The 12,237-nt window shown below is 40.0% G+C and overlaps 1 protein-coding gene and 1 pseudogene across 2 annotated transcripts; both read left to right on the top strand.

Annotated features, from left to right (window-relative positions):
* Positions 1–1,418: 1,418 nt before the first annotated feature.
* On the top strand, positions 1,419–6,392 carry mcur1 (mitochondrial calcium uniporter regulator 1). Of its 2 annotated transcripts, XM_041861834.1 has the most exons (9): positions 1,419–1,768; positions 2,368–2,478; positions 2,580–2,683; positions 3,995–4,096; positions 4,840–4,881; positions 5,128–5,199; positions 5,367–5,420; positions 5,604–5,718; positions 5,947–6,392. In XM_041861834.1, exons 1-9 carry the CDS (start codon positions 1,468–1,470, stop codon positions 6,000–6,002), a joined length of 957 nt encoding a protein of 318 aa, XP_041717768.1. In that variant the 5' UTR covers positions 1,419–1,467; the 3' UTR covers positions 6,003–6,392. The 2 variants fall into 2 exon arrangements, with proteins under 2 accessions (XP_041717768.1, XP_041717769.1); XM_041861835.1 differs by lacking the exon at positions 5,947–6,392 and having other exon boundaries at positions 5,585–5,696.
* A 540-nt stretch (positions 6,393–6,932) lies between these two features.
* Positions 6,933–10,358, top strand: LOC121549878 (annotated as a pseudogene).
* Positions 10,359–12,237: the final 1,879 nt, after the last annotated feature.

The following is a 12,237-nucleotide window of genomic DNA, read 5'->3' as shown; positions in this document are numbered from 1 at the left end:
GAGAATATGTTTCCCAAACACAGTGGACGGCCTGTGCACAATTTCATTCACTAGGAAGGATACAGGTCAAGGTACCAACCAATGTCTAATTCCATATACCAACTAATTCCATATACCAACATAGTTCTAAAGTAAAATCAAAGGTCTGTGTAGCTTCTGTATAAAATATGAATATGCAAAATCAGTCAACACCCAAGCTGTGGTGTAAAAACTGTGAATACCATCTTATCTTTTATTAACAGAGCATTACAACTTTTGATAAACTGTAAAGTTTCTGATTATTTATTTCAATACAATTAACTTTGCCTGCTTGTATCATACCAAAGGAGGTATCACATGGTCTTATCAATGGTAAAGTACTGTATATTAGTGGTATAGTAGTCTTTGATGTAATACATTAAATGTAAATTCATACCCATACCCATCATTGATCAACAGTTGTTGATTAATAATTCATACATTTTCTGTTTATTTTCCTATCCGTTTCCTAAGTATTTGGTTGATTTACTGTGCAAGAACTACTGACTGTTCAGGAACATTAAACATTAAAGAGGTGCAGCATGTCCTTGTCCCCATCGCGCTCTAGCGACTCCAGTGTAGCTGGCCGGGCGCATGCACGCTGACTTTGGTCACCAGTTGTGTATCCTCCGACACATTGGTGTGGCTGGCTTCCAGGTTAAGCGGGCAGTGTGTCAAGAAGCAGTGCGGCTTGGCAGGATCGTGTTTCGGAGGACGCATGGCTCTCGACCTTCGCCTCTCCCGCGTCCGTACAGGAGTTGCAGCGATGGGACAAGACTGTAACTACCAATTGGATACCACGAAATAGGGGAGAAAAAGGGTTAAAAAAAATAAACAAATAATAGGTGCCGCATAGTCAAAACACTGTACACAACAACAGGTCAAATCTAGTACTCAAAGACCGCTCTGCAATAGTATTTTAAATAAAAAATCCAAAGAAAATGCATGACCATTTATTGACTGTTGACTCAATTGGCCTAAAATAACATCCTGATCATGAAATCATCATTCTGCCTTTGGTCATCAATCCCTGAGAGAAGACAACAGTCAAATAGGGAGTAGGGGGGACGTGCTCTGCTCTCTGAGGAGCTGCCTGTCCATCCAGTATCAATATTTCCAGTCCCGCTGTAAATTAAACATAACTTTTAAGGCTTAAAGAAGCATTCATAAACCCTATATTAGGCCTGTAGATGCTTTAGAAATCATGCATAAGGCACCGCTCATTCTTGTCAGTCCCACACCCCAAAAGGATGCTTTTGATACAGTAAAATAAGAATGTGTAACATCCATATGCAGTTGCTTCACATACAAGAATACACAAGAAAATATAGTAAACTGTTGCTTTAAAGCCAAACCCTCCTCGTTACGTCAACGTAGGGTCAAAGTGGTCACATGAGACTATGGGAACTCAGGCAGGAAGTTAAAGTGAAGTGAACTACAGGTTTGACAATGTCATTGCAACAAAGAATTGCATTTCACTCGCGGTTGAACAAATTTACTTTAAACTCGGAGTATTGGCATAGTAGGCGAGAAAATAGGATTTGCGGGGACAGAGCAAGTTTCACTACAGTTGCACTCCAACCTAACATTTCCTGTCTGAAGACAACTTTGACAAGCAGCATCCATTCGCGCTGTAAACAATGTAACACTGATTATGGCTCTTGCAACCTTGACAAACGAACATGGAGGAGACTATTTACGGGAGTGAGCGCGACTCTGGTTTTTAAACGGAGCTTTTTATTTGTCAGAGGTATGTACACTGTCTGAGCCAAGAAGACGAAAATAAGCTACTAAAAAAAAAGAAGTTTGCCAGCTCGGGTTCTGATTGCAATGGTCGTCACTGGTTACCACAGTCACAACGTCATAAACCCCGCCCATTTCTACAATTTATCATCTAAAATTAAAGTGTTGATTTTAAACCTAATGCTATATTTAATCCTACAGCTAACCTTATGCTTAACCATAACCTTAAATTAAGACCAAAAAGCTAATTTTTGTTTACAATATAACAATTTTTGACTTAGTGTGTGGTAACTAATGGAAACCGATTGCAACCAGGGTTTGAGCGAGCTCGTGTGGTTAGGTGATTATTTCCGGAGCATATTTTTCTCAAAAATCACAGTGTTAATGTATTGAATAGCAGGACAGATATACCACTACAATGCATTAAATGCTCATTATGTATCTCTTCATATCACCCTCAGAGTGATATATATATTTACATAACATTTTCTTAAATTGCAAATTATTTAATGTAAATTTGATGCAGGATCCTATGGTGGTTATAAATACTTGTTCATGTTCTGATATGTACGCTACTTCTAACTTTTCCTTTTATGTGGATATCAGAGTTGAGCACCTCCATACTTCAGTATGAATTGAAAACAGATATGACAAAGTCTGGAAACCGGAGGCTGTATTTTGATACCCATGCATTGGTTCGACTCCTCGAAGAAAATGGTTAGAAAATTGTTTTTTATTTGTGTAATTTGAAGTAACCCCATACATATTTCATTCAGTGGTTGGTTTGAACCCTTTTACTGTTTTGTTTTCATCAACAGGCTTCACCACTCAGCAAGCTGAGGTGATTGTCAGGATGATGGTCAGGACAACAAACTCCAACATGGATCTAATCTATAATGACATGGTAACCAAAGTGCAGCAGGTGAGGCTTGACTTTTTCACATCAACATACTTTTGGTCATGTAGTGTATGTGGACACCTGCTCCTCGAACATCTCATTCCAAAATCATGGGCATTAATATGGAGTTGGTCCCCCCTTTGCTGCTCTAACAGCCTCCACTCTTCTGGGAAGGCTTTCCACTAGATGTTGGAACATTGCTGCGGGGACTTGCTTCCATTCAGCCACAAGAGCATTAGCAAGGTTGGGCACTGAAGTTGGGCGATTAGGCCTGGCTCGCAGTCGGTGTTCCAATTCATCCCAAAGATGTTCGATGGAGTTGAGGTCAGGGATCTGTGCAGGCCAGTCAAGTTCTTCCACACCGATCTCAACAAACCATTTCTGTATGGACCTTGCTTTGTGCAAGGGGGCAATGTCATGCTGAAACAGGAAGGGCCTTCCCCAAACTGTTGTCACAAAGTTGTAAGCACAGAATCGTCTAGAATGTCATTGTATGCTGTGGTGTTAAGATCTCCCTTCACTGGAACTAAGGGGCCTAGCCCGAACCATGAAAATCAGCGCCAGACCATTATTCCTCCTCCACCAAACTTTACAGTTGGCACTATGCATTGGGGCAGATGGCGTTCTCCTGGCATCCGCCAAACCCAGATTCGTCCGTCGGACTGCCAGATGGTGAAGCGTGATTCATCACTCCAGAGAACATGTTTCTACTGCGACAGAGTCCAATGGTGGCGAAGCTTTACACCACTCCAGCCGACGCTTGGCATTGCGCATGGTGATCTTAGGCATGTGTGCGTGTGGCTGCTCGGCCATGGAAACCCATTTCATGAAACTCCCGGCGAACAGTTCTTGTGCTGACGTTGCTTCCAGAGGCAGTTTGGAACTCGGTAGTAAGTGTTGCAACCAAGGACAGACGCTTCAGCACTCGGTGGTTCCATTCTGTGAGCTTGTGTGGCCTACCACTTCGCGGCTGAGCCGTTGTTGCTCCTAGACGTTTCGACTTCACAATAACAGCACTTACCGAGGAATCTCTAGCAGGGCAGAAATTTGACGAACTGACTTGTTGGAAATGTGGCATCCTATGACAGTGCCACGTTGAAAGTACTGAGCTCTTTAGTAAGGCCATTCTACTGCCAATGTTTGTCTATGGAGATTGCATAGCTGTGTGCTCAATTTTTTTTCACCTGTCAGCAACGGTTGTGGCTGAAATAGCCGAATCCACTAATTTGAAGGGGTGTCCACATACTTTTGTATATATAGTGTATATAGTCAAATATTGATAATACACGTAAATAACAACTAATGAGACTGACTCACTGTGGCCATGCATTGCAGGAGATCATGTTGCAAAGGGTGTTTTCCCAAATTGCATCTGTGAAAAAGGACATGATTATCCTTGAAAAGAGTGAGTTCTCTACTTTGCTGGCAGATAATGAGGTGAGTATTAATTTGTAGGAGTTCTCTAATCCACAGGAGGCTGCTGAGGGGAGGACGGCTCATAATAATGGTCGGAACGGTGCAAATGGAATGGCATCAAACACCTGGAACCATGTGTTTGATGTATTTGATACCATTCCACTGACTCCCCTCCAGCCATTACCACGAGCCTGTCCTCCCCAATTAAGGAGCCACCAACCTCCTGTGCTCTAATCCTATCATCACTTGAAGCACATCAGGGAGCCTTTTATATCTACTCCTTCACAGACATTATTTCAACATCTATTCCACGTTGGTTCAACATAATTTCATTGAAATGAAGAGGAAACAACGTTGGTTCAACCAGTTTGTGCCCGGTGGGAAGAGAGGGTCCTGTGAGGTGACATGAGGGTTAGGGTTACCTTTATATTCCTTATTTTCCAGTGGTAGTCAGTGTTCTTCCTTGTTATTTGAACAGTGACGGTGTGTGGACTCTCTGGCCAATCATTGACATTGACATCAAGTACATCCTATGGAGAGTCCACACAGGTAGTATCCCAGGTCATACTGGTTGCATGTCAATAGTTTAAAGTTGCCTCCTCACCTTGTATCTTCTCTTTCATCTGCTCTGAACTGAAAACATAGGATAGCTCCCTCTGTCACATGACTGATACAGTGGATGGATTTCTTTGGGGGGCAATGTTATTTCCTAAAAGTCAGGCATTTAAAGTATATCAATGCATTTTTTTTATATTTTCTTACAGAAAGTCAAGGTAGAGCTACTGCAACTGAAAGTGCAACTGGCTGTAAGTTGTTTTAAGGTGGTTTAATTTCTGTGGAAATATGTCTGTAGATCACACACATGTTGCTGCCAACATTTCACCTGTTTGTGATGATTTTGCGTGTAAACCGTGTGTGAAGTTTTCTATATCTATAAAGTAGGACTCTTTGTGAAACAGAGCGATGATCAGTTTGGATTGCAGACTTTAACAGCACTTCAGAACCATTGAGAGTGTTTGAATGACGGAATACCTCCTTTTTCTCTGTCGCAGGATGTGATGAATAAAGTGCGCTTTGACAATATCTTGGATATGAATTCGGAAAAGAGCAGCGTGAAAGAAATGGTAAATGTCTTAGTATTACAATGTATATGCTGATGGTTTTTACATGAGTATTCCTAGGATGAAGGTGTGAAGTGTTGCATATTACATACTGTATATCCTGATCTTATCAATATTTAATGCAAATTTGACAGTACAGTTTTGACTCTAACTGTTTATTTGACTTTCAGAAAGCAGAGGATGAGAAGAGACTTATGGAAAGTTGGACCGAGATAATGGAAATGGTCAGTGTAGTGTACATGATTAAACCGTTCTACTTTAGAGCTCTTAACATGTTACTTCATTCACCATGCACGTGTCACACTCATCTCAATGATGTCTTTTCACCATGTATTTGTTATTTAGGTGTTATGATGATAATATTATCTGTGGTTTATGTGAATAATAGCCAATTCTGTCTGTTGAAGAATGCTGAGCAAAATCGTCATTTGACTCAGTCCAATATGAAAATCGACACTGAAGTGGCAGGACTGAAAACCATGTTGGAAGCTCACAAACTTGACACGATCAAATACCTTGCAGGTAAGAAGTGAAGAGTGTCAGTAATGTATACATGGATTATAGTATTTTCTTATTTGCTCAATAAAAATACACAAATTATGGATATTGTGTCCCTCGAATGAAATAGGATTTATATTTCCTCAGTCATACATACTAATTGTGTATCTCTGGTTTTGGTCAACTAAACGTCACTGTTGGCCATAAGCCATAAACAAGTTCTGACTGACGGACTCCACCTATGTCTTTCAGGTTCAGTCTTCACTTGTCTAACTGTGGTTCTCGGATTCTATCGCATCTGGATGTGACTCCGGGGAGTACAGGAAGAGCTGGTCATCTGCACCACTGTAGCTCAAAAAGAGCCCATTTGAACTGCCACCATTTTGTGTTTGATAAATAGTCAATCAATATAGGAACAAACAACCACTGGCTGATGGCATGAAGACAGATGAAATGCTTTGATGTTGATTGACATTGATATTTCTATGAGGACCAATAACTTAAGATGTAGAAGATGAATCCAGGATGAACCCAGCAAACCATGAACACGAAAGGCTGCACTTGTAAAGCACTGTCCAACATTTTCTATAGTATTTTTCATTTGTCTGTTGTGTTTTCATATTACAGAGTACCCTACAAAATGAAATGTTATTTAAGATAGAATCCTGACAATAAATATTAACATGTATTGCAATTGATATGAATGCATTTTATTTTCTTTTACATGCACTGTTAAGCAAGAAACCTGTGTATTTTGTGTTTAAGAAGTATGCTGTAAAGATGCATCGATATATGGGTGATTTTGCAAATACGGGCCTTTTTGTATCTTAGGGTTAGATTTTTAAGAAAAAAAATTATTTCGAAAAAAACTCCACATCGATTAAGTTGAGACTAAAATAACCGCAAACTTTGTTTTCAGCTTTCAATATGTTTTTTATTTGTATTTTCTAAAGCATTTAATGTCTGGATTTCACAGTTTTGCACAGTTTTTGTCCTGTCTCACATCCAGACTTTTGACCTTCTGTTATGTAATTACACTTACAAAAGTATTGATAATTAGAAAATATTGAATGCACCTTTTTTTTTTTTAAGAGTCATAAATGGATAAATATTAATAAATGATCATTTTTGCCAATAACATACGTGTTTGTATTATTTACTAGACCAGGGGAATAATAATATTTGCGAATGGTACCTTTATTGTGAAGGAAACAACCCGGAAGTTATTTCCCGTGGTCGTCCTACACGTGTGTTTACATGTGTAAACTTGCAATAAAGAAATAATGCAATTGATCATATTTTGCTTTCTAAATTTACGAATTATTTATTCTTGTGGTCAAGTCTTTATGAGAAACTTGCGTTCGATACTATCTATGCCTGGGTCACCTCTCTAAATTATTTGATTTGACATCAAGTTGGGTCGTCATTTACGAGCTAGGTAGCTAACAGTAGCCTATATTGACACATGATAAATTGCAGATATCCAGCGGAATGTCCATGTTCTGTTGGAGCAGCATTTATCATAGGCGAGGAATTGAACAGTGACCCTTTATTATCATCTGGCTACATTTGAGCTTATTGCATCCGGTGATTGTGGTGCTGGGTCCTTGGATGAGACGCTAATTCAACTATTTGATATTGATAGATATGACAATGACTGAAGCATTCAGCAGCAACAGTGAGCTGGTTCTTCAGCGCGTACTGGACGTGACAGCAGAGAATCTAGAGGAGCTCTGTCAGATCGTTGAGACATGCCACTTCATCAATGATCATCAGTTCAAAAATGTATGAGGATTCTCATCCCTCAACAAAGCAGTTGCTAACTAGCTAAATTGTCACTTGAAAAACAGTTTGTGTGTGTGTGTAGGCTAATTATGAATAATCTGTGCTTTAGGTTGCCTTGCAATTTCTAGATAAGGTGCTGGTTGATTCAATACCAATTGATGCAGAGATAGAGAAGGGAACCAAAGCAAAACTATTCATCCTTGGAGACACATCCTATGGCAGGTAGGAAAACGTTTTGTTGTTATTATTTAAAAAATACAAGGGATAGACAGTTCAACTAATCTCTGTATTTTCTATTGAATGAGACTAGTGAATTTGCAAGTATTAGTTTGCCAAGAATCAATGTTACCATTATTTGTTTAAAGGTCCAAAGCCCTTCTTATCTCCATATCAAATCATTTCTGGGTAACAATGAAGTACCTTACTGTGATTATTTTTTGACCATTTTAAATAGAAAACAAACATAAATAGCTTTTTAGCAATAATTTCACTAGGACTGTCTGAGTGGGGAGGGGAAAACTAGCTGTTTGGAACTCTTTCTTATTGGTCTATTAACTAATTTACCACCTAGTGATGTCACCAGGCAAGCCAAAACTCCATCCCACCAAAACAGGCTGACATTTCAGGCTGTCTTTTCAAACATTTCTTACGCTAAATGGGCATTATAATAATTTTCACAATTATTATTAACAGAATTATTCCAACCTCATAGTGTGGAAATATATGTAAAATACAGGAAAATCTAGTTTTTGACTGCACTGGGCCTTTAATAATTTGAAGAGATTTATCACTATAACCTTATTGTCAATACTCTTGATATTTCCAGTTGTTGTGTGGATGAAGTTGCAGCAGAGCATGTGGGAGCGGACTGTATCGTGCACTATGGGAGTGCTTGCCTCAGCCCCTCCAGAAGACTCCCTCTGATGTACGTGTTTGAGAGGAGACCTGTGGTCCTGGAGACGTGTGCATCCTCCTTCAGAGAGCTCTACCCTGACAGACAGTCAGGTCATCCTCCTGTACGATGTCAACTATGCTCACGTTATTGGTAAGCCTCTCAGCTTCACACTGACTTATGTCCCCTTGGTCCCATTATCTGAACGCCTTTTAAGACTGGGAAACTTTGAGTTTGTGATATACTTAAAAAGGAATGTGAGCGATTAATACTATTTTAGTGACATCGTTTTAGAAAAGGATTAAAACGAGATATTCATTTTAGCAACTTATTTAATACTGATTTAAAACATAATGTCGCTCCTCAGATTATCTTCTGGCACTTCTTTCCTCTGAGTATCTGAACAGTGCCGCCTCAACCCTTCATGTGGATGGAGAACTTAGCTACAGTCACAGACAGAGACACAGACAACACAATGACAGCAGTTCTCCGTGTCAAAACGGTGATCAAGTCGTTTACCAGTTTGGTAGGCAGTTTTTCTTGAAATGTGGACAGACCGTTAAGGATTACAGTTTGTTCTTTATCGGCCACGAAGGCGCAACCTTGACAAACTTCATGATGACTTGGAACCGCTGCTCTTTCTACTCTTTTGACCCTGTTACAATGACAGGGCGGACTGAGTCGATCAGTATCAACAAAGCTTTGATGAAGCGATATTACGCAATAGAGAGTGTGGTGAGCATTCTTGTGGGCACACTAGGTGTGGCAAACTACCTCACCATCATCGAGCAGCTGAAAGAAACCATCCACAGAGCAGGGAAAAAGAGCTACATGTTTGCCATGGGGAAACTGAATGTGGCCAAACTAGCTAACTTTCTTGAGATTGACATTTATGTACTGATTGCATGTAAGTCGCTCTGGATAAGAGCGTCTGCTAAATGACAAATGTAATGTAATGTAATGTCCTGAGAACTCTCTGTTGGACTCCAGTGAGTTCTACAAACCTGTCGTGACCCCCTTTGAAATGGAGGTGGCCTGCAATAAAAACAGGGAATGGTCGGGAGAGTACGTCACAGACTTCAGGGCTCTCCTTCCAGGTAGGATCAGATTGACATTGATTCTCTGCTGAATTAAACTTTTGGCCAATAATATTGTGAACAAGAATAGACCTAGCTAGTGCTTTACTGTGCTTATCATAGCCTGGTCCCAGATCTGTTTGATGAGTTGGCAAGACCGCACAAACAGATCTGAGACCAGGCTATAGGTAATATGTTGTAGGTGGATCCAAGCATGTGGCCTTGGTGATTCCTGACGACCTCGAGGATGGTGATAAGACTGATGTCTCCCTCATCACCGGAGCTCTACGAACGACCCGCTTCTCGTGCAGTGAGCCAGTGTCTTCCTCACTCGTCCTACGGAACAAGACGCTCACTGTGGCCGACGCTAACACAGCTGGTACGATATGTGGGAAGAACAGACAGCTAAAAACAGGCCAAATTCATAGGAATGTGACAGGCTCTGTTGGGTTGGGGTTAAAACTCTAAACTCTGGGATTGCAAGACAATAAAGATGTTGAGTGGTCTCTTCTTGAGTTGCAATTTTAATAATGCCCTCTTCTGTTTTTGTTTCAGCCACGTTCCTGGCAGGCCGTAGCTGGCAGGGACTGCAGTAGAAACTGGGAGAAACACCGGTGGTGAAAGCATTAGAGGGAAGGAAAGGCATTGCCATTGCCTACGAAGAGGAGCCGATGACTGACAGGGACCATTCATCATGAAGGCACTCATCACATCCAGATTATTAGTGTATTGCAAATGTTTTATGCATAATATCAAATTATTTACAATGTACACTGTATTATGTTGCGTCATAGCTCAACAGATTCCAATTTAAGCAATCAATCTTCTAACATGTCTTCTATATGTATGTATGTATGTATGTATGTATATATATATATACGAGGAAAAAAACATGGGGGATTGGAAGTGATGCAGACAATTACATTGATGGAAGTTACAATCTATCTGCAATATTAAAGCTGATCTACCCCCTAAAAAAATAAAAAAATATTCTAACACATTTAAGGCCAGTATTATTGCATAACTAAGCTAACTGCCAAAATATTGGAAACACCAACATAAAGTGTCTTAATGGGGCATTGGGCCACCACGAGCCGCCAGAATGGCTTCAATGCGCCTTGGCATAGATTCTACAAGTGTCTGGAACTCTATTGGATGGATGCGACACCATTTTTCCATGAGAAATTCCATAATTTGGTGTTTTGGTGGTGGTGGTGGAAAACGCTGTCTCAGGTGCCGCTCTGGAATCTCCCAGACGTGTTCAATTGGGTTGAGATTTGGTGACTGAGACACACACCCTTTAAACCCACTATACTCCTTTGGGACCCCTCTTTCAAAGTCATTGAAATCTCTTCTAGCCATGGTAGCCAAAATAATGGGCAACTGGGCATTTTTATACATGACTCTAAGCATGATAGGATGTTAATTGCTTAATTAAAGACATGCTCCAGAACTTTGGCGACTAGTAAGTATATTTTAAACCTCCCGCTTTGGGCTTGATGTGATAATGTGTAGTTTATACATGCATAATCTATGAGCATAATTACGGTCTTACCTCAATTAGCCATGAAATCCCAAGTTTTGAAAGCGACCTTTTACTGGACGCTGTGCGGCGCAATTTCCCTACGTTTTCCCCCACGTGGGCCAGCCCACTAGCAATTCGAGCTTGAGCCAATGAGCTTCAGCCCCTCGCCATTTGAGTGACAGATAGCAACATGCACACACAGCAGAGTGAGAGAGAGAGAGACGTGAACTATAATGACGTGGTGCACATATGTGACAGGACGCAATTTTTGGGGAACTCTTTTGGCTCGTGAGCGCTACTTTTAGAACTACTGGCTAAAAAGTATACAAAAGTACCAGAGAATGTCTTTAACTCAGGAACCACACCTGTGTGGAAGCACCTGCTTTCAATATACTTTGTATCACTCATTTACTCAAGTGTTTCATTGATTCTGGCAGAGACCTGTATATCAGGTGGATTATATTTGCGTGACGCGTATGTCAATTTTTTTTTAGCTACACAGAAGCGTGTCGTGGAGGCAGAACTGAAAAGCCTTTTTATGTAATATTTAGCCTTTTTAAGGCGCATCTCTTTGTAAGAAGCGTACATATATAAAGGTTTATACAGTGCATTCAGAAAGTATTCAGTCCCCTTGACTTTTTCCACATTTTGTTACATTATAAAAGGGGTCTGAATACGTTCCGAATGCACTGTATAAGAGTTTAAAAAAAGAACAGAACCTGAACTGTTAAAATGTAACAGACGTGAGACCACATACTTGGACTTTAAGGAAAATTCCACCCAAAAGTTTTCAAGATATACAACTTTCAAAATACAGAAATATGCATCCTACCGGCTGTAATTCTATATTTTGAAAGTTATATATCTTGAAAACTTGATTGCTGACATTTTGGGACTATATGAACAATGGACTGATGAAACAAATACCAAAAGATCGTTTTTGGGTGGAGTTTTCCTTTAAATGCACTCATCGCTATTGTGAATAAACATAACAATTGTTATTATTTAATCACCAACAATTTGCTCCATGTACTGTAAATCACAATTGAGATATACAGTGGGGGAAAAAAGTATTTAGTCAGCCACCAATTGTGCAAGTTCTCCCACTTAAAAAGATGAGAGAGGCCTGTAATTTTCATCATAGGTACACGTCAACTATGACAGACAAATGGATAATTTTTTTCTCCAGAAAATCACATTGTAGGATTTTTAATGAATTTATTTGCAAATTATGGTGGAAAATAAGTATTTGGTCACCTACAAAC

The sequence above is a fragment of the Coregonus clupeaformis genome, chromosome 34 (assembly GCF_020615455.1).
Source record: "Coregonus clupeaformis isolate EN_2021a chromosome 34, ASM2061545v1, whole genome shotgun sequence".
In the NCBI taxonomy this organism is placed as follows: Eukaryota; Metazoa; Chordata; class Actinopteri; order Salmoniformes; family Salmonidae; genus Coregonus; species Coregonus clupeaformis.
The sequence above is the reverse complement of the archived record's forward strand: the minus strand, read 5'-3'. Positions and strand labels throughout refer to the sequence as shown.

Bases quoted from the DNA above. Each gene is read 5' to 3' on its own strand.
- mcur1 (XM_041861834.1), top strand. From the start codon at position 1,468: ATGTCATTGCAACAAAGAATTGCATTTCACTCGCGGTTGAACAAATTT. The intron at 5,200-5,366 runs GTAAATGTCTTA...TTTGACTTTCAG, and splicing joins AGAGCAGCGTGAAAGAAATG to AAAGCAGAGGATGAGAAGAG. The intron at 5,421-5,603 runs GTCAGTGTAGTG...TGTCTGTTGAAG, and splicing joins GGACCGAGATAATGGAAATG to AATGCTGAGCAAAATCGTCA.